At 50.7% G+C, this 21,295-nt stretch overlaps 4 protein-coding genes across 4 annotated transcripts; 1 reads left to right on the plus strand and 3 right to left on the minus strand.

Moving 5' to 3' along the window:
- Positions 1–355: 355 nt before the first annotated feature.
- LOC100904320 (nitric oxide synthase-interacting protein) lies at positions 356–1,936 on the minus strand. Its single transcript, XM_003743133.2, has 5 exons — positions 1,746–1,936; positions 1,576–1,661; positions 1,239–1,467; positions 847–1,107; positions 356–760 (listed from the first exon to the last, which is right to left on the minus strand). Exons 1-5 carry the CDS (start codon positions 1,818–1,820, stop codon positions 614–616), a joined length of 798 nt encoding a protein of 265 aa, XP_003743181.1. The 5' UTR covers positions 1,821–1,936; the 3' UTR covers positions 356–613.
- A 163-nt stretch (positions 1,937–2,099) lies between these two features.
- Alg11 (ALG11 alpha-1,2-mannosyltransferase) lies at positions 2,100–4,484 on the plus strand. Its single transcript, XM_003743134.2, has 7 exons — positions 2,100–2,594; positions 2,708–2,857; positions 2,955–3,094; positions 3,183–3,407; positions 3,520–3,781; positions 3,883–4,173; positions 4,245–4,484. The coding sequence occupies exons 1-7, from the start codon at positions 2,413–2,415 to the stop codon at positions 4,369–4,371; spliced, it is 1,377 nt and encodes a 458-aa protein (XP_003743182.1). The 5' UTR covers positions 2,100–2,412; the 3' UTR covers positions 4,372–4,484.
- A 5,954-nt stretch (positions 4,485–10,438) lies between these two features.
- LOC100904613 (uncharacterized) lies at positions 10,439–11,947 on the minus strand. Its single transcript, XM_003743135.2, has 3 exons — positions 11,621–11,947; positions 11,442–11,483; positions 10,439–10,957 (listed from the first exon to the last, which is right to left on the minus strand). The coding sequence occupies exons 1-3, from the start codon at positions 11,797–11,799 to the stop codon at positions 10,873–10,875; spliced, it is 306 nt and encodes a 101-aa protein (XP_003743183.1). The 5' UTR covers positions 11,800–11,947; the 3' UTR covers positions 10,439–10,872.
- A 3,486-nt stretch (positions 11,948–15,433) lies between these two features.
- LOC100899973 (uncharacterized) lies at positions 15,434–18,870 on the minus strand. Its single transcript, XM_018639461.2, has 7 exons — positions 18,798–18,870; positions 17,950–18,158; positions 17,644–17,837; positions 17,151–17,437; positions 16,849–17,051; positions 16,511–16,695; positions 15,434–16,034 (listed from the first exon to the last, which is right to left on the minus strand). Exons 1-7 carry the CDS (start codon positions 18,868–18,870, stop codon positions 15,827–15,829), a joined length of 1,359 nt encoding a protein of 452 aa, XP_018494977.2. The 3' UTR covers positions 15,434–15,826.
- Between the last annotated feature and the right edge of the window lie 2,425 nt (positions 18,871–21,295).

Below are 21,295 nucleotides of genomic sequence, written 5' to 3' on the forward strand. Positions count from 1 at the left end.
ACACGATGGTATGGAGGCGTTGCCAAAATTTTCCTCTCGAAACAAGGGTATTTCTATCGTTGTATTCTTGGCAATCGCCACTACCATAGAATTGGAGGTCCCGTCTCGGGTGCGTGTTCATCTCCCGATCAATTCATTGAAATATGTAGGAAAATGACAACTCTCGGGAGAATCTTCAGGCTACAAGTAAATTAATCAGGACGTCGTAACGTCGAAGCTAAAGAACAAGCGTCTGAAGCTTGACAGAAACGGCCACATGACACAAATACTTCAAATTCAACCAACTACTCGTGTATATACGATATCCTGCTAAAGCGCGATAGACGAACGAAGGAAAAATTGTACGGTCTATCAGTAGATTAACCTTTATTGATTCCCAATCTCGTCTCTATTCTTGAGCCTCTCAGACTGAATCAATAAAAACTGATTCTACAACAAGTACTCTCTCGTTCTCATCGGAGTTCCAATGCGTAGAGAGCGAGTCGCTCAAGCCCCACCTCAGGCTGGGACAACCTATTATTGTACATGGGTGGTATTCAACGACAGTTTGTATGTACATACCGAGTCGCGGAGGACGAAAAACAAACTGAGGATTTGCAGACTTCAGCGCACCCTATGCCTGCATCACGGGTTTTTGAATGGCGGCTGTCAATTTCTCGTTTGTCGAAGCGAAACCAGTTCCGCCTCTCTGCAATCGGATGACGTCTTTCTCTTTTAACTTCGCTCCATTCGTGGGGTCTAGCCAGTCTTTTTTGATGACCTGAAACGGCGCAATCATTTTAGAGCCGCTCCCGCTGACGAATCGGCGAATCAGATCATCCTGAGTGAGCGCGGGGAAGAACTCACTTTTTCGAAACACTCCTCGGTGACGACGTGTCCTGATGTTTTGAGGAAAACACAGGGAACGGAGTTGCCCAAAATGTCATGCGATACAGCGCACATGTAGCGAGCCTTCTTCGCTATCAATGACTTGCCGGATCCGTCATCTGGGACCAAGGTCCATTTCACAGGATACAGTTTCTTCGATCTCAAGGGTTGTCCGCTCATGGGACAACGGACTTCTGTGTCCGGAGGCTTTGAGCTAACACCCGAGCCGCTGCTCGAAGCCTTGAAGCGCGAACGAAAGAAGAATTCTCAAAGATGCTCGCTCTCGGTGAGAGCGCGGCGTAGTAGCTGAACTCTCCCAGAGTAGAGGAACAGGTGACCGGAATCGCTATCGATAATAATTATTCACGAACCTGGGGTGTGAGGCTCGGAACCCAGAATGAGGGCAGAGCGTCGCTTTTCAGCTCTGAACTCTTGGGTTTCGGTGGTTGCTTTGCGCTGGGTGGCTCAGGCTCTGCCTTCTGATTTTTCTGCTTTTCGTATTCCTTCTGCTTTTTTGCGATAGCTATCTTTTGTTTCACGATGAATTCGAGAACAGCTTCCCGATCGTAGATGTAACCCTCCGGCGTGATGACAGGGTCACTATCGAAAATTGATTAGAATCAGCCAGGTGACTCCTATGGATTCGAGGAAGCGTCCAACTCCTACCGTGTGTAAGTATCTCAAAAAAGCCACAGAAAAGTCTCTCACCGGCAAGGCTGGAGACTGAGGCAACAACAGTCGAATTCTCGCTGAGCGTCTTTCCCGAGTCGCTCCGCTTGAGTTCCATAACCCCCCTCGCAGAGAGAAGAGAGTTTGATACAATCTATTCGACCGAATGGAATTTGGCTCACTCTGATCGAAGCTAGATCTCAACTCACCATTTTCATGTCCTTCTTCTTTTCATGGTATGTGTACACGCTACCGGCAGTGCAATTCTTCGCGTGCCGCGTCATTTCGCCTCGCTACGATGGAGCTTGGACAGGAAAGATGAAACCAATGAACTTCTTATTCGAAAGCCAGAAGTTCCGCGGTCTTCCTCCAGACCTTCGGTGCCAGGTTGACGAGATGTGGTAGTAAACAGAGAACCCTTCTTCACTTCAGAGTGAGCCGTCCTAGACACGCAGTCGCTTTCATCCACAGTGTCTGGGTTATAACCCTCTCCCCCGAAGTCCGCACTCGCTGCCTGAATTCCCACAGTCGGTGCGGTGTCGTCAGTCGTTTTTTGCGTGCGATCAGCTGACCGTCCCCGACCGAGTCAGCCATCCATGCCGTCAACCCCAATGCCTCTTCGCTGGGGATAATGTTCAACTTGTCTTTGACGAGACCGTATCGAGACAGATTCTGTGGAGTGTACAGACCGTGGTAGCTCTGCGGACGCCGACGTGTCAAATCTCGAACTGCAAACTGCCGGCTCACAACCAGAAGGAGGAGAGTTCGGAAAAGTTCCAATTCTATGTTCGCAAAGATAAGCGATTCGCGTGAAGAGGACGGAGGCGACTCAGGAACCTACCGAAGTTTTTGAGCGATATCGTCACGAGCATCCAGATGATCGCCACAATTCTGACCGTCATCCTGGCGGTCGTCAATTCCATAGCACTCCTGGCCATGTGTCTCAGGAGCAGGAAAAGCAGAGGTCCGCGCACGTACGGGTTTTTTCACCCCTACTGCAACGCAGGTGGTGGAGGTGAACGGGTTCTCTGGACTGCGGTTCGGTGCCTGCAACGGCGGTGAGTGCTGCGGTGCTACGTGTGTTCCTCGTGCATCCAAAGCTTTAGAGACTTCATTACTTCATGCCACCAGTGCGACGGAATTCCTTCTTAACAAGATCATCGTCGCGCAGGTATCCCAACATCAAATGCGTGATATACACAGGCGATCTCGAAGCGAGCTCGGACGAGATCCTCGCGACGGCAGAAAGACGCTTCCACATCAAATTATCTCAGCCGGTCTCATTCGTGTACCTCAGGAGCAGACCATGCCTCGAGGCCAAGTAAGATCGTGTCTCATACCACAGCGTATACAGATATTTTCGATACCTCGTTAACTTTTCCAATCGCTCAGGCCACTAAGCAAACGAGTCTCCTCAGGTATTACAAAGTATTCACTCTGGCGCTACAAAGTGCGTTCTCGATGCTCGTGGGGCTGGAAGCCATTATCAAGCACACTCCACACGTTTTTGTAGATACCATGGGTTACGCCTTCACCTTACCAATCTTCAAGATTTTGGGTGAGTTCAAGCAGGCTAATAGACCGGACCGATTTTAGATCCAGGGATCCTCAAATCTTCGGGACTGCGAAATTCCTTTCTTCCACAGGCGGCTGCACCACGGTCTCCTATGTCCACTACCCGACTATATCTACAGACATGCTGTGCTCGGTGCATTCCCGCAGAACCGGGGTGAACAACAGCTCGATGGTGGCATCGAGTTCATTTCTCACGCAAGCGAAGATCCTCTACTACAAGTGCTTCGCGGTATTGTACGGATTCATCGGAAACGTATGCGGTGACGTGACCATGGTCAACTCGAGCTGGACTTACGGTAGGCAGGATTCAGGGAGATCCCCAATCAAAAGTCCCCAGCACAGATTCGGTCGACGGGACGCCGAGTTCAAGCGAAAGGTTCCGCCTTAATCCCGATATTTCTCTCGAAGGTCATATACGAGAAATCTGGGGTGTGGAATGTCATCTTGTGTTCCCTCCGTGCTCGGTAGAAGACTTCCAGCAACTGGAGTCGGAAGCGAATCCCGAGCGAGAGTTCAGAATCGTATCTTTGGCGCAGTTCAGGCCAGAGAAGGACCACATGCTGCAGCTCAAATCCCTGAAGATACTGCAAAAGCATTTATCGGAAGCCCAGTTCGGCAAAGTTAAACTCGTCTTGTGTGGCTCCTGTAGAGACCACGAGGATGAGCAAAGGTGATTGCCTTAGACCTTAGACCCCAAAGCAGCCGCGCTCAGGATTTCCGTCAAATTCGTCAAGAATCACGCCATTACGCCATGGATTCTTCTGATTCCAGAATCGAAGATCTCAAAATACAGGCCAACTGCCTCGAGATAACCAAGAACGTGGAATTCAAAGTGGACATTCCGTACAGTGCTCTCAAGAAGGAGTTGCAGAAAGCGTCTGCCGCGATACACACAATGTGGAATGAGCATTTCGGTATCGCCGTTGTCGAGTGTATAGCAGCCGGATTGATAACTGTCGCGCACAACTCCGGAGGACCTCGAATGGATATCATTCGCGAAGGTTGCGGTTTCAGAGCGAGCACAGCGGAGGAATACGCACAAATTTTCGCAAAAATCATCATGTAAGTCCCATGAACTTCCTTTGGACCTCGGATTGCTAGGACTTCCCCGGCGCTCATTTCCTTCATTGCAGGATGAGTGAGCGAGATCGTACGACGATCTCGGAAGCTGGGAAGCGGTCAATGAGCCGGTTCAACGAAAGAAGCTTCGAAGAGAAATTCCTGGAGATCGTACAATCATGGGTGGAGGAGAACCGATGAGCTACTCGGAGTCAGCCGCTGCTCCCTCAGCAAGAAAGAACCTCAGTAAGGATGTCAACGGACCTGATGATATGGAGCGGAACCAGAATGGCAATAAAGGGAATTCTGTTTCATTCTGAACTTCTCCGTCGTTTTTCTTTCTCCGTCACTGGCCCCGTTAATTGGCTCTCAACGAAATTCACTCGACAGTATCAGGCTTAAAACCAGAAATACTCCGTCGCACGAAGTGAAAACTCTTTCGGAATGACACGTGGAGTCGTGAACAGGCCCCTAGCCAGACATATTCCTGTATGAGGCTGAGCCTCATCCGGAAAACTGAGGCTAGCCTCAATTTTCGAGTGAAAACGGCATTTTCCGTCGTCTTGATGCTACACTCAGTTCTCGAACCTCATGTCTTATATTAGGGGTATCAGATCACAACTTATGAAAACAAAGAAAAGCTCAGTCTTCTGCTGTTTCTGAGGAGTGTGCGGACTCTGTAGTCGACAAACTAGTAGCAATTCTATCTGACTACAACTCACGCCCACGCTCGCCAGATAGCGAGAGCGTGGGAGCGAGCGAGAATGACGGAGATAAATACCGTAGATCTCGCAGAGAGCTGTTATCGCTCCACATATGGTTCTCGACCAAACCGAATTCCGGAAACTGAGGCTAATTTCCAAAAACCGTGTGGCCATTGCCTCAGATTTTCAGCTTGGCTTTGGGCCTGGTCGGGAACCACATCATATCTCGAAGGGAATACCTCGAAGCGGCCGATTACCCTCCCTCGGACACAAATGTTAGGCATCGTGACTAGCTAAGATGTGAAGTCTAGGCCAGAGTCTTCGACATGACTTTCCTGGATTCCATTCTGCTTTAATTAAGTCATGTTCATCCCTCGTAGATATTCCAATAGACGAGAACCCCTGTTGACTTCACAGCCCTTCGTGGTCGCATCCCCATGAGCCCCATGAGAGGACGCCATCATAGGAGCATCAGAGTCGACGTTCGGGACTGCCCGTCTTTTAGGATATCATTTACGGCATCCAAACTTCAGTGACGAGGGACAAGCGCGCACCAGACACGCCATGGGTTTGAGTGTTGCGTGGCGCTAAGAACACGTCGTATTCGCTTATGCTCGATAGGGATCCACGAATGTAGTTCAGGACAGATGAGATCAAGAACGGTTAGAGATAGAAAATTTTCAACGCATCGCACCTTGAACTCCGTGAGTGCTTGAGCGTGGTCGATAGTAGACTTCTCCGATGCACCCATCATGCGGAAAATCTCGATGAGGAGATGATTTCTCCGAATGTCCGAGAAATTCTACGGACCTCCTGTTGATTCGGATTCAGGGCTCTCCGAATTAGGCTCAGGATAGAATGTCGGGAAGCACCGCGGAAGCACCGGGAATCGCCGCTGCTAACGATCGCCGCCGGGGAGCATTCCGAAAGAGTACAGATCCAAGAGCGCGCTTTCCCTCAACTCGCGGGAGGGAGTACCTAAGACCCCGCGTGGTGGTCGGGGATAGCTTCCAGGGAAAGGGGAGGGAGTTATCGCTCCCCGCTCCCATCACTATGTCGCGTAGAGGCCACAAAGAGAGGATCAATGACAGAAGGACTTTCCTGTAACGTCTGTATCTACCGAGTTCTCCACGACTTTCATCGACCATACTGTTCCACGAAGGAGCCTATCATCCAGAGGTCGTCGAGTCGCGTTCGAGGGGGCGGAAGGAGTCCTCGGATGTCCCCGTCCTCGAGATGGGGACACTTCGTTGGCGATTATCATAGGCGATCGAACCTTTCGAGTGTATTCGAACTGGATCAGATATCCCGGAGCTTCTTCCAGGCCGAGTCGGAGGGACAGCATTCCTCATGTCATTACGGAGCATTTTCCCTGACGGATCGCGACCCAGGTGTACTCTCAAACAAGCGGGCGATTAGACGACGTTCATTCTCTGGTTCACAGGACCTGACCCGCTGACGACGGATGTAAACACAATTGACCTCAGCCATAGAATGGTCTCGTTTCTGTCGAGATTCTGTGGCGACATCTGTCCAGACTCTTTTTGAAGGAAGTGCTATCTTGCTTCTCCCCTCAACTCTAGGTAGGATACGCTATTTTTAGAAAATTACGCAAAGGTTCGGCGTTTTTGCCAACCGATGACGACTCGCGATGAATTCCGACGAGGTTGCATCGCCTCTTGCGATCTGAAGCTCGCTCCTTATCGAACACCTATAGTGCAGAACGATTGTATAGCTGACTCAAAATTAGAACAATTAGATGCCGCCACGGTGACTGGGATCGTACTGGCGTCTCTTGATGTAGGTCAGCTTCTTGTTCTTAGACAGGCGCCAGTAGGGGAACTGACGCTACGCGTGCTATGTACCGCTAGCGTCACGGGCTCCAGGGCGCCACCATTTGCGTCGACGCGTCACGTGATGCCAAATTCTCCTGTCATATACATGAGCGCATCGGGGTCTTCGGGGGCGTTATACTGCTCACACGGATGCGCTCATAGAGATTACCCCGAACTAGCGGGGTCTATTGTCACTTTGAAGATCAATCGTACACTTTCTTTCCAGGTTTCTCAAGGTACCTCTGTTCCGTTTAGGTACCCTTTTGTGAGTGATGATTTATGCAAAGGAGCGCCAGTCTGTTAGGGAAGGCCGCCGAAAGGCTTCTGAGCATCTGATCGGGTAGATGGGGACGACCCTATTGAGCGAATCCTTCCGACACGAAGCCCGCCCTCTTGAAGGATCCGAGTTATCCCTCATTGACGTACCTGGCCGAAGAGCGCCAAGTAGCCGTTGGAATGCGATCCCCGAGACTACAGCTGCACTATGCTGTTCCCCATTGTGGCCAAAATACCACGAACTCAGAGAGCAGAATCTGCTGTGGGGGGCTCCATTCCGCCGATTGACTGTCTAAACTTGAACCCGAGCTTCTCCCTGTGCCTTATTACCATAAAAACTCCTGCCTGAAACGAGCGAAAAACTCCGATCTAGGGATCCTGACCAGCTTCTGAAGACGGAGCTATAGATAGAGGAATCGCTGAAACAAGACACGTATCCAGATCAGAGTAGAGTCCAGCAAATGAAACTTTATACTTCAGGCTTCGGATCATCCGAGCGAACATCGGAGTCCAGATGACTTGGCCTCCTGACAGCGGAGATTTCATTAAAAACCGCGAGTGTCTTCTCATCGCCAAGAGCCGAACGGCTGTCCATAATGATTAAATTAACTCTGACGCGCCTCGAGCTACATGAGCCTATTTCCACCGGAGCTCGAGCTTTTCAGATTTCGTCAGACATCAAGGCATTGCTCTGCTCGCATCTCTCTGAGATTTCCCATCAATACCCAATGACAGAACTCGGATGACTTGACGAACTCGGAACCTCCATACTTCGTCGTGAATCATCTGAGCACTAGCGCGTATTCATCCCGCTGATATATTCAGAGTGGAGCATCCTGCGTCGCATACCTGCATATCCGCTGTTCATCAAAGAGGATCGCTCCGTCAAAACATCGCGTGATTGAATAGACATGCTTGACACGGGTCGGAATTCGCAAAAGCTTGAACTACCAGACATTCTCACATGAAGCTGATATGCTGAAAAGCCGGCGGAAACTCATGCTAGGATCGCCGGCAAATCAGGAGAGCATCTGATTTTCCGCGTTCCCGAAGGGATCGTCGGAAATGGATCCGATTCACCTCGGGACATTCCTTGAAAAGGCTGTCTCCCGAATATGAGCACAGGATCTTTCCGATCCGGATCGCTGTCCGAGAATATCGACATTATCTCTACGTCTTGGGCCTTGATTCATCTGAGAAAGCAGCGGAATTTTATTTTCTCAGAGCGCAAAAAAAAACCCTCGCTCCTCCTATTTCGGTCACTGTTCGTGTAAGCAGGAAGGGTGCCAGAAATCACCCCTGTTTTGTTCAGCTTCCCACGAATCGTACAAATTCCCCGCACATCCCGTCCATGGAATGCCATCGCCACTCATCTCTCCCCTTCAACGTATGATCCCAAGCTCTTCAAAAGCAATACTATCCGCTCTCTGCTTCCAGGTGTAGAGCCTTGTTTTTCCGAGGGGATCGGAATTTTCGCTCTTCTGGGTTGTGCGTCGATGCATTTCATCGAACGGAGCTTTCATATTCTGCTCCTATTATAGATCTCCCCAAGTTTCCTCTCCTCCCGCAATTGCAATTCCTTTCGGAAATCATAAGGAGACCCATTCGCCGAAGGAAGACGCGTGCATTACTCGCGATTTCCAACGGGAGACGGCAGGCTGTCCTCACCGTCGGGCGGGACGCTCGGGACCCGCCGTCGTCGTACAGCCTCCCGGGAAGGCGGAAGTAGCAGCATCATCGGAGGGAAAAATAGAAACTTTGATGAGCGGCTCGATCGGACCCATCGAAATGGATTATGACCGCCAAGGGCCTCCAGTGAGTAAGGTCATCTGCGATGGTATACCGTGGTGGAAGTTTGACGGAGTTTTTCGTCTTCTTTCAACTTCCACCACGGCATACCACCGCAGATGACCTTACTCATTGGAGGCCCTTGGCGGTGATAATCCATTTCGATGGGTCCGATCGAGCCATTCATCAAAAATTCTATATTTCCCTCTGTGGTCGGGACAGTCCCTAGACTGATACCTACGCCGATTCTTTCCAATTCCCTCAGGTGAGCGTTTACACGTCGGTAATTTCGAAATAGGAAATGTTCACGGTTAGTGATCCGAAAGTTGCTTCAGTGTTTCTTCGAATTGAGGCGCGAGGCCTTCTGGGTTTCACTCGAGGACCTTTTGAGGAGATTCTCGTCCGGTGCATTGTCTGGATTTCGACAGGATGCGGCCAGGATAATCAGGCCCCTACGAGATGGTAATATCACCGGCCCTTACTGCGGCTCGCAGTCACAATGAAATCCGACGGATCATCGGAGTTGTCTCGGAAACTCCGATTTGGAGTCATGCTGGTTCACCGTTTCGACCACAAACTTGATGATTAGCGTGGAATGTAACTGGCGCCCAATGGATCTGCCTGCGGGCGACTTCCTGAGACGGATCATGATGCTGCTACTTCCGCCTTCCCAGGAGGCTGTACGACGACGGCGGGTCCCGAGCTTCCCGCCCGACGGTGAGGACAGCCGGCCGTCTCCCGTTGGAAACCGCGAGTAATGCACGCGTCTTCCTTCGGCGAATGGGTCTCCGAAAGGAATTGCAATTGCGGGAGGAGAGGAAACTTTGGGAGATCTATAATAGGAGCAGAAAATGAAAGCTCCATTCGATGAGATGCATCGACGCGCAACCCAGAAGAGCGAAAATTCCAATTGAACGTTGCGTCGGTTGAATACACGACATGTTTGCGACCCTTCCACCATTTGGAACTTCCCTTCTCCGAACGACCGCGGACCGTTTATTTTCACGGAGGGGCAATGCTCCTTGAGAGGAGGTCCGCTCGAGCAGGTCCATGCAAAGCATGTGCCAACGGCGCGAAACAAAGGCGCATCACGCAACGCCTATCAGGAAGTCGTTATCCTAATCTGCTCCTAAAGTGAAGGTCAGCCTCCGAATCATCCATCGCTTTATCTATTCAATTCCATTCATTTTGGAAGTCTGCCTAAGCGTATCCAAGAAGAGCGAGATCGGCGACACCGCCTCCATTCAATCTACACGCAGAACTTCCACCGGCCATGCTCGCTATTCTCGCTTCCTCAGCTCGGCTTTTCCGCAGCTCTTCTTCAGCGGGCTGCGAACACGATCTAATACGATATGCCGTGGATACTCTCTCGGATCGACAGCCTCGAGAATCGCTCACGATGCCAGGAGCCGCGACCGGATGTGATCCCAAGTTTCACTTGAAGCTCGTTTTTCGGAAATTCGCGATCAGGGAACTTCGCGAAGGGGACGCGATTCCCCGCGCCTCTCAACCGATCGGATGCGAACTCTTCGACTTCGCTCTCTCCGACGCCCTCGACTCAGATTCGCTCACATTGCAAGGGGAGCGAAAACTCGATACGAATGGCTTGCAAACATATTCTCTCTTTATTTGTTCTCGCCGGACGATCTCGAAAGAAGATGTTCTTCTACCTTTTCCAGCTCCTTCTGCTTTGTCGGCTCCGTTCAGTTTTCGCTGATTTTCTGATCGCAGAGATCACGACTGCACGGAGAGCCCGGGACAGTCCCCGAACATCAATGTGCAGACTGACTGCGTACTTCATTGTAGCAGGATGTATTGAAGGGGGGTGCTGCTGACCTGGGCGCCTTGGACGACGTTGATCCTAGACTAGGTTTCTTGGTCGAGAGGGCTACCTCTCGGGTAAGTTGGGCGAAGGTTCTAGAGGTAATCAACCAACAAGGCAACAAAAAGCGAACTCAGTCCCGCTCAAACTCAAAAGACTGGTCGCTCTGGCAGCGACGGCGGCGTTGGCATCGACGGCGCTTCTTTCTGCTTCGACTTCTGTTTCCGCTTCGCTCCCAGTAACGGTAGATGTGGAGTTACAACTGTCCGTTCCGATTCTAACCGTACATCCGCGGGAACGGCAGCGCTGGATAGACGGGTGCCGCCCAGGACATATCGCCGAGTCCGCGTACGTAGTCATCTCTGCGGAAGAGGAAAGCGGATGCTTAGACCCCGTAGGAGCGGAAACGATGTCATTCGACCTCTAATCGACAGGACGGTATCCCGATGGGACGGATTCCGCACCCTGTGGCTTTCGAACCGAGATCCGGAAATCCAGGGCGTTGGAATCTCCTGACTCGTTTCAGAAACCCACCGCTATCGCTCAAGGAGACATGTAGAGAGAATGACAGGAGTCATGCACTGCAAGAGGCCCTAATGTGAAAAGGTGAATGACTGTTCGCCGTCGAACACGGCTCATATAAGGCGGACGGCGAGCGGCTGCGAACCCCCCAGCATAGAAGCTCGGAGTCGCGGTCGACCAAGGTTTTTCTATTTTTCACTCGAAAAGAGTTCGGGGACGATCATTCTTGACCAAGCTCGAATCAAGAGAGTCCGGATGAGAATGAGTTTTCGATTTATTCGGCGGGAGCTCCACGAGCTTTACATGGCGGGAAGTTCGACTTACTGTGAGTCCGGTGCGGCTTCGGCTCGTGGATCTCGATCGGCACTGCAAGGGAGATGGGCAAAATCAGACGAATGCCCACGGCTTCGTGACCGATTTTCAGGAGCAAGATCCGATCCTTCGTTGCGAGACATTGGCGAAAGTCGACGATTGAGTCGGGATCGCGAAATTTGGATACTTACACAGATCGTTTGTTGGCGAAGAGCATGTAGCCGCATTTGCAAACTCCTGCGTTGAACCGGAACCCGGTTTTCTTACAGAAGGCATCACAATCCATGCGTTTGATACCTTCTGCGTTTACTTGCGCGACGAAGACGAACAGGGCCAAGAAGAAAGCCAGGGTTTTGACGAAGGGATTCATGGTTGAAGCACTGTCGAAGTTTTCGAGGGAACGGATTAACAAGAACAAATCGTCCCTTCGAAGGAGGATGGAAGGATCGACAGATCGATAGAACTCGTCGAGCAACTGGGGATCGGACGGATGATCTGTTCTTGAGACAATTAGATGGGAAGATGGATCTTGCCGGCCCGCCATGTCTGCTTTTATTGCGGGTCCACTCCACCATCGAGGCGGCGCCACGCATGCGCGACGGGGTCTCGCTGCAAGATGGGCACGCCCGCTCCGTGACTTGAACATCTTCAGCTCCAGGAGGGGATGTCAAAGCCGCCAGGACACATGAAAGAAGGGAGAAAGAATGTCTTTGACATTCTGACGCAGGGGTCGGCATTAGCCGGCTCGCTCGGTCGACTAAGCGGCAAACGCATTCATTTACGCGGGTCGACATGCTGGAATTAGCTTACTCAGTCAGTCGCTCAGAAGACGCTGCCGTCACCAGATCCATCGGCAGTGCGCTCAGCGATAACGTCTTCTGATGCCGTAAGGACGACCCTGCTGGACTCATACAACATTACGGCGCATAACGTGCCGGACACGGTTCGGAAGAGTGGCCGATCGCCAGCGAGCGGGCGGGAACTCACAGCTAAGATCAGATAGCGTTTCGTCAGCCGTTAACATGAAACCAACGACCGCTATCGGCGCAGTTGGGCATCATTACAATCAGCAGCAGCAGCTCGGCGTTTGTAGTTCGAAAGAGCCTGTCCCGGCTCCGGGCTGACGTCACTCACACCGAGAGCCGAGTCGCTTTTTTGTGGTCATCTCCCGCTCGCAGCTGTCCACCACCTTCAGGGAGCTGATAATTTTTTTTTACATCTTGTCATGCCTCCTTACATATTCTCGATGGTCCGGCGCTCAAGTGAAAAGGCTGTATTCGATATCTGGAATTCAGTTCAAAAACCTTGAGGCTTACGCAACCGTGGCTCTCGAGATTGGTGTGCCAACTCAAGAGGGATCGCCGCTCTCGAATCTCGCCTTAGTCTTTGAAAATCTCTGAAATCTTATCAGCACCCGGTGGAAGAGTTGAAGTGCCCTGAAGGAGCTTCGGGGCAGCACTCGGAAACTGCAAGCGTTTCTCGTCTTTAGCGATGTACGTCAACCGCTTGGCTCATTCGGTGTGTCAAAGCGGGAACCTCATTCAGCTCTGCGAGTCACGAGTGGAACGCGATCAACTGGACGCAGGTAGAAATCCGTCATATTCTCCCATCATCCTACGCTCCTGCTAATGACGCTGCGGAAAAATCGTCGCCTTGTGCAATGCGGTGTATCGATCCCTTAGGTGCCGCAGGTCAAATCGATCGGGAGGGATGCTCGCTCTGTTTTGCTCGCGGTGAACTTTGGCACGAGGAAATGTTTCCCGTCGGTTTCATTAGAGTACAAACCGGAGACAGTCCTCTGTAAGGTGAGCTATGTTGTTCATGGGTTCGCGCACGAGATCTCAGGAATCAAAACGAGATATGCCAGATGACAGGGTGAGTCGCGCCTATTTTTAGTCGCCTCATACTCAAGGTCAAGAAAATGCGCAGTACTTTTTCAGCTAGAAGGAAGGGGTCTCGTGAAAGATCCGGAAAAAGGCTTGACTCTGGACATTAGCTTAAGGGAACTGTATCAGTGATGGGCAACCCTCGGGACTGGGGTCTCCTCCGTTGCGGAGGCTCCCCCTTTAAACGCCCGCTGCGCCCGGCACCCACCTCCGTCGCAGGGAATCAATCGCCTCGACAAGGCGGGGAGGGTCCACGAACTGTCGAGCAATCGTAGGACTGTAGCAGGATTTCACTCCGACAAGTTTATTCACATAGTAACCTCGTTCCTCGATGCATGGATTTTGCGATTGATCAGGATAAGTCGAAAAACTTCTCCGTTTGAGTACGCAGCTCACTAACCCACTGACACAGCTGACCGCTCCGGTTGGAGATCGACGATCCTGCTCGAGTTACTTCACCAACTCTTGCGATTCATGCTTGTTCAATGGACTTCAATGGAAGACTGACATCAGTACGAATGCACGGAAGGCTACCGAGGAACGCCGATCGGACATTCTTCATAGACAGTATGAAAGACGCACAATGGAAACATGAACTTGCCTTCCGTGTACGGGTCATGTCCGCAAGAGAGGACCTGAAAGAACGGCGAGCGAGTGAGAAATTGTTGCAGTGGGTCGAGAGAACTCCCCGAGGGACAACAAAACATCGTCAGATACGATCATCGAAAATTCAACGAGGATCTTCTTTTTTTAGCTCAAGGTTTCCAGTCGGGAGAATCTTCTACACGCAGTATGTGACGCGCCGCACAACGGCAATACCGAGAGGGGGAAAAGGGCGACCCCGCCGCTCTAAATTTCCCGAAGACGACGATTCCGAGTTCTCGCCTCGCGTGTCGACTATTAATTCGAAATTCAACTGCCGAGTGTTATAAATTCCGTTTGCAGTTTGTGCTGTTGCTCTAAGCGCCATCTTAAATTGGAACCCATGCCGCTGCTCTTTGGGCAATCGAGACCCTCGCTCTGCGCTCGAGCTCTAACGTCAAAGCTAACGACGGAACTTACTAGGTAATCTCTTATTCCTCGGCGAACTTCTGGCGCTCATACTCGGGAGACGGCGCTGCCAGCTCGGAATCGAATATCACGACGCGTTCCCTCCGAGACTCAGCTATCGTGCCTCGATCCTCATAGAAGCGAAAACGGTTCTGGGAATCGTATGGGTTCGGAGCTCGACAAGCGGGGGAAGCGTGCCAACGCTCGGACAGCTGGATGTCCAATTTTCCATCAACCCTTACAAGACGCTCCATCCAACTCGAAGAAGAGATAGCCTTATCTCATTCTTTCATGATCCGACTGGGATATCAGGTTCTATCACACGACGCATCCACCATTGGTGTTTCTATTCAATCTGTCACGTGATGCGGTCGAGCACTGACCGACAGTCAAATGAGTCATCCAATTCTTGATAATTCGAAAGTGCGTCTCCGCCTCGGCACTCGAGCTTGTCGGTGCACGATTCTCAGGGCCGCAAGCGGGGAAGTATTCCTCATCAAGTCAAACCGGGTGAATAAGTTGCCGTAAATCACAATGTTCAGAAGTTCAGAAGCCAAGGAAGATCGCGGCGGCATCTGGCTATACTTTAATTCACCTGTATGTGTAGATGGGTGTACACTGGTGTATAGATAGAAATGAGGCGAACGTAATCTGCCTACGGCAAACGTGGGATCCATAAGTCGTGGATCCCATTGAATTTCCAATCATTTAGCTTCGAGAATTGTGCGGATTCCTCGAGGGCCTAGACTCAAACAGGATGATTGATTCTATATACCAGCGAATAGCGCAATTACTCGACTCGATCGAACCGAGTACAATCACCCCCGATATCCGCCCGGCACACAGAAAATAGATATGCTACGGCGCAATTTTCTTATCCCGTGAAGGAATGATATATATTACGTCGGAGCATCCCTGCCTCGTAAGAGATGAGGTAAAATCCGGCTTCGAGGAGTTTTCGCGAACTTTTTCCGTGAGGCCGGCCGCATGCGGATGTTTGCGGACAACATTCAGTCGATTAGTCCAGCCCCCAAATCAGGCCACGAGGTTTCTAGCTCCGCCTGCCGGATTCTGCACTTTTATTTTACACAAATTCACATATTTCACACTCAGATCGTGGAACCAGGCACCTCAAGATCCTGCGCTGTAGCAGGGTAATGTATAAGCAACCCCGACGAACGGTGGAGCTCATTCGAAATTCTCGTATGAGGGGGAGCGAGGAGGCTTCCTAAAGCTCTTGTGAGCGAGGACGAAAGCGGCGGCTACTTCCGATGATTCAGGTCAGATCAGAGATAAGACTCCCTGCGAAACTACAAGGTCCAGTGTGCATGTCAATTGGTGGAAGGGGGTGCTCGCTTTAATCGCAGGATTCTTGATTTGTTCACGAGTCCGGGACGGTGCCGTTCGTGTACGACCTTGCTTGTCGGGTATTCGCCACAAAGTTCCGACTCAGCTCCGCGATCAAGACTCCTCTAACATATCGACCAGGGTCCTCATCGGGGTGCCCACAAGGAGCGGATTTTTCACAGCGATGTCCAGTTTGCATTCGCAACCGATCTGTCCGGGAATCGTCAGTCTCTGCATGAGCGAGGAGAAGAATTCGGCTTCTGCGAAACCGCACTTCGGTTTTATAGCCTCCGCGAGACAAGCAGAGTACCGGGTCGCGAGGCTGGAAAGAGAATTTGTATGGAATTTCCTCCTAGATCAGCTATGATGTGCATCCGTTCTATCAGAACCTTGCGGAGAGTTAATCAAAAGATGTCGATATTCTCCCGACGCTCTGTCTCCGGCCACACGCTCACTCCGGGGCGGGAAGATGCTCAGAATTACGTCTCAGTATGAATGAACCGTATTCTTGTCTCAAGTTCTCCTGGGAAGCCCTACTCTCGGCGACGCGAACAATGAAGGTGGAAAGCAATACAACCCTTTCGAGAGTAATAATTGCAGCTGTACAGTGCTTCAGCACACATAAGGAACAATGAGGTCATCAAGTCCTGTGTTATTGAGCAAAGCTCGGCGCGTCGTCAGCGGGTGTATTCGGAAATCAGATTCGAAGCATCGACTGAATTCATGGTCAAACCCGGCCTCCCACTCGATTATCTCTCCTGGAAAAGTCTCCCTTTCTTTGCAGTATTTTCCACCCACCAACAAACCAAGTCCCGAGGAATCACGCTTCCCTTTTCTGAGGCAGCTGTCAGTGCCGATGCCAAATTCCTGGTGCAATCATTGTTCACATTCTCGAATAGACAGCGTCCACCATTGATGAAAAAGTGTCGCTTTTCACCTTCCTTGCGGCAGAAGGTGGCGTTTCGAGTGAACTCCGCTTCTTCCTATGAAAAGAGAAAATCGAAGCGGCAATGGCATTTTTCGAGTGGAACCCCAATTCATCTCCGAACTGCGGGCGAATATCTTCGAATTTTCCTCCGGTTGAACCTCCAACATTTCTGACCCATTTCGGAGAGAGATTCCGACTCGCTCCTCACCTTGACGAGCTGCAGGACTTCGTTGGTCGTCGTATGACATGTCGGAGATCTGCCGCGTAGACATCGTGGAACATTATGCAGTCTCGAGCAGAACGCATCCATTTGCGTTCCTGTCCGCCACACAGATGAGGAATTCGCGCTTGTCATCGGTAAAACTCCGTGGAAGCACATGTCTATGGATCCCCCCGTGCAGGACGTGTCCTCTGAAACCACGAGAAGAGCTCGTTTTTTCGAGATTTCTTCGGAGGGGCTCTTTCCATAAATGAACAGTCTATGAGGGTCCACGGGAGATATCCACTCACCGAGTGCCTCCTCGAGATTTTCTTCCCTAGCGTGCTTCTCCGACTTGTGAGAGTCCACGACAATCTGTAGGAGCCGACTGAGGATGGAGCCTTTCAGATCGGCGTGACCCTCTCCACGCATAGAGAGCGAGTCATCGCAGGATTCCTCAGAGTGAGAAGTTCCGCATACTTCACGCAGTGGAGCAGAGGATAGCATCGAGTTGAGTTGTATGTAAATAGACGCAGCTTCTACGCCGCATAGAGGAACGATCGAATTGGCCAGGCAGATCCGGTATGCTCGATGAAGACTGCAAAGCGTGAAGTAGCGTTACTCGACGCGGACTTCGCATACTGTGAAAGATCTTCCTCTCGTCCTGTTGACGAAGCAGTTGCTGGCCTGAATGGAATCAAGCCATCAATAATAATAATATAATCGATAATCCCCGTCCCTCAGAAGCCTTCGACTGAATCTGAGCCCGTCCGACCTTTCAAAATCCCGGGTATGGGTACTTGCCAGCACGCCTTTCGAATTTTTTGCTCGTCGGTCGCGTTGACCAGTTTCTCCAAGGAAGCGATGTAATCGACCATGCATCGATTGTCGAATTTATCCCGGAGGCAACTGGAGCTGTTCGCGAACAGTTCTCGTTTCGCGTAGCCCTCCGGCGTTTTCTCGCAGAGTTTTGATTGCAATACAACGTCGTAACCTTTCTGAAAAATCCATCGTGAGTTTCCCAGACGGAGATCCGGACGAACGAGAGATCCATTAATCCATTCACAAATGAGTCAGCTCTCGAATGAGACCGCTCCTCTAAAAGATTACCGAGAGTGCTCTGAGGAATCGCTGCGATGTCTCTGGACAGCCCGCGGTCACATTTTTGAGACATTCCGGAACCTGCGGTACACGGTCACAAAAATCCTCGACGGCAGCGACGTCCTGCCGAAAGAAGGTTCGGTCGTCCTCAGCAGCGAACAGGATTCCTCGCGCACACTCGTCGACTGCATTCTTGTCACATCCTCCGGACTCCGATCCTGCGAATGGGTCAAGGCACATCTGCTTCAATTATCTCGAATCAGTTGATTCATGCGGTGTGCGGTCCACCGTGTCACTATTATTCGGTGAATCATCAAGCTCAGAAAGTCAAGGGAAAATTGTCGGGGAGCCGTGACCAGGAGCGGAATCTCTGGCCCATCTCAATAAAGGGAGGCAGAGGAGAAGCAAAGACCGAGATCGCTCAATAATATTAGTGGCGGCGGCGGCGGCATCCACGTCATCGGCGGCGTAGTGGGTGCTCGACATCCTTAAAACACATCTATCGGCGTGAAGGTGTCGCTTGGCGCTGCCCATGACGCAAAAGATCAGAGGTCATCCGTCATCACACAACGCGCGGCATTTTCGAGCCAGCTTGTGCTTGGATGAGAGTACTACATAGTTTTTTGTTTTCCCGGGGTGAGCTTCCCGACCACCTTAGGGCGCAAACTCCCATTCGTCATGGTAATTCATGAAAATTAAGGGGGGAATTCTTCCGGGCGAAGCTTGCTTCCCACGATTCGAGACTTCGTCTTCATCTCTTCTCGCCACCCTTGACGAGTTTGAGAGATCCTCGGATGCGCAATTCACCGCAGTCGCAATTCAACACAGGAATATACACCTACAAGGCGCACACTCACCAAGAGTTGATCCTCCCACAAAACTATGGAAGCAAATGTATAGCAGGCAGCGGCTTGACAAGGAATGTAGCATTGTGGAACGAGAGCGTCGGCGCTAATACAAATGTCGGGTACGGTGGAATACCACTGTGGTCACAGTTGAGAGAAAGAGTGTCGCGACGGGTAAGCATGAGATGACATGTCTCGTGTCATGTAGAAATCTTCGAGAACAAGCGGTAACCCGACTCCAGTCAATGAATCTTCTCAAACGTCAACTTCCAGTGGCTTTCTTCCATTCTCTAATGTGCATGAGCTCATGCGGGAGTTTCCGGAGAGGACTCGAGTCGTTTTGGGAAGGCCGGAGTCGCAAACTATCAATCAAAGCCCCGGGGGGTCGACTTTGACAATGGAAAACACTATATGGTAGATAGGAGCTTGGTGTCGAAGCTTCGGTCAATTTAAAAATTCATACTCCTTCCGGCTCTCAGAGTCCCCCTTCGTATGGGAATTTCGGCAGTTCCGGTTCCCGATTTTCTCGTGTTGGTCGTCGATCCCGGCAACTTTGATCGGTGGATTGGGAAACAGCACTTGCGGAGGGAGATGTATGTAAACCAGAGCACAATGCAGAACAGCCCTCAGCAGCGCGAGAGCGAGAGGGGTTGTCTGGGGATAATAGATGCAAGAATCCCCTAGGTGGTCGCCGTTCATTATTCATAAAGGACGACACATGCGAATGAGAGGAAGGTACAGTAAAAGCTCGTTATAACGACCCCCATTACAACGAATTTCTCGGGACAACGAACGAGGAATTTCTCCTCCTTTGGCCAGCTCACCATAGGGATAGTGTTGAGCAGCATCCCTTACAGCGGAAACTCGGTACAACGAACCAGTTTCGTCGGTCCCTTCGTGTTCGTAGTATCGAGCTTTTACTGCAGTACGCTGAGAGAGAATTTCTCGGAGCTTAGAGATGTACAAAGACAACACAATATGAGGAGTTCCGCACGTCAAGGATTTTATTGTCGAAGTCTCATTCGAATCTGATTCGAATCCATCGTCCGGGAAGTATACGATAAATGGAAGAGGAGAGATCAATGATTCTCGCGCAGCTCGAATGAGAGCCACACCTGAGATTTTAATGCTTCTCTAACTCAATATTGGAGTTTGTCGCAGATACTTATCCCGTATCACCGCTCCGCTGCTTCGCTCATCTGAGCGACTTCGACGAGAGACCTCTCTCACTACGGAACCGAAATGCTGAGGAGACGATCCCAGGCTCAGAATTCACATCCCCGGATTGACGGATGGCTTAATCTTTCAGACTAATCGCAATTCAAAGTTCCTCAAAGTGGTAACGAGCAAATTTTTATCCGCATATCCACGATTCGGATTGCGTTACTCAGATCAGATTCCATACGGCGTTCATGGAAAGAGGCAGTCCGAGATGGCTGAAAAACCTAAACCTAAGTCTGGTACATATCTCGATACGGGCTTTTGGGGATTCCCACGTACTCCTATCTGCGAGCACCAGGGAACAGTAGTGGCAATGAGGGAGAATCACGCAGAACAGCTACAATTATTATTTTTATTCAACCTACCGTATTTATTCTAATAGATGCTGTTCTATTTCTCGATCCCCTCATCAGGCGTCGGTCTATTGGAGCATGCCCTTCTATTGGAGCATGCCGCTCTATTTTTCGATCCCCCATCGGATGGGCGGTCCCTATTAGAGCTGATGGAGCCTACCCGTGTTTTTTCCAAAAATGAGTATTCAAACGATCTCTGCCTTCACTTGTCACATACGAGTCGTCGTATGGTGTAATAGAAGGCCCAAACCTGCGCATATTCCCGTATCCATAAATATATTTCCAGTAATACAGTGTCCAACAATAAATGTCGCGCATCGGGGACGGTCGCGTGAGGGAGAGGGGAGAGAGGGAGAAAAAGATAACAATCATTCACGCGGGAAATCATCACGGGAGGTGTCTATCACGTTAGACAACCCCAATCCCCAATCCCTCATTAGCGCACGTATCCCCTCATCAGCGACCGTGGAGGAGAACCCCGCGTTTTCCTTGACTAGCCAGGGGAGGATTCGTGACATCACTCTCGATGAATCGTTTTGTATACCCTTGATATCTTCAAGGAATCTAACAATTTATACCACCTCCCCTCAAGTCATTTTACCCGTGCCGTTCCATTAGAGCATGCCGTACTATTGGAGCATGCCGCTTTATTTTCCGAAATCTCATACGGGTGCCGTTCTATTGGAGCATGCCGGTTATTTGAGCATGCCATTCTATTAGAATAAATACGGTATATATTATCTCATTATGTTTCCACTAAACTTTTCGTGCTATATCTCATGAGCTGCAGTTGTAGCTCTAGGTGTGGCCCTTTGTAGGTGACCATGGTACCCATTACGGCCGCAGCATTGCCTCTTTGGATAACCAACGGCAAACGCTGCAGGAGGTACTCGCGGGAGTAGTTTTCTCGTTGCTGGTCCTGGTCGACCCAGGGTT

This window comes from Galendromus occidentalis, unplaced genomic scaffold, assembly GCF_000255335.2.
Source record: "Galendromus occidentalis unplaced genomic scaffold, Mocc_1.1 scf7180000077440, whole genome shotgun sequence".
Taxonomy (NCBI): Eukaryota; Metazoa; Arthropoda; class Arachnida; order Mesostigmata; family Phytoseiidae; genus Galendromus; species Galendromus occidentalis.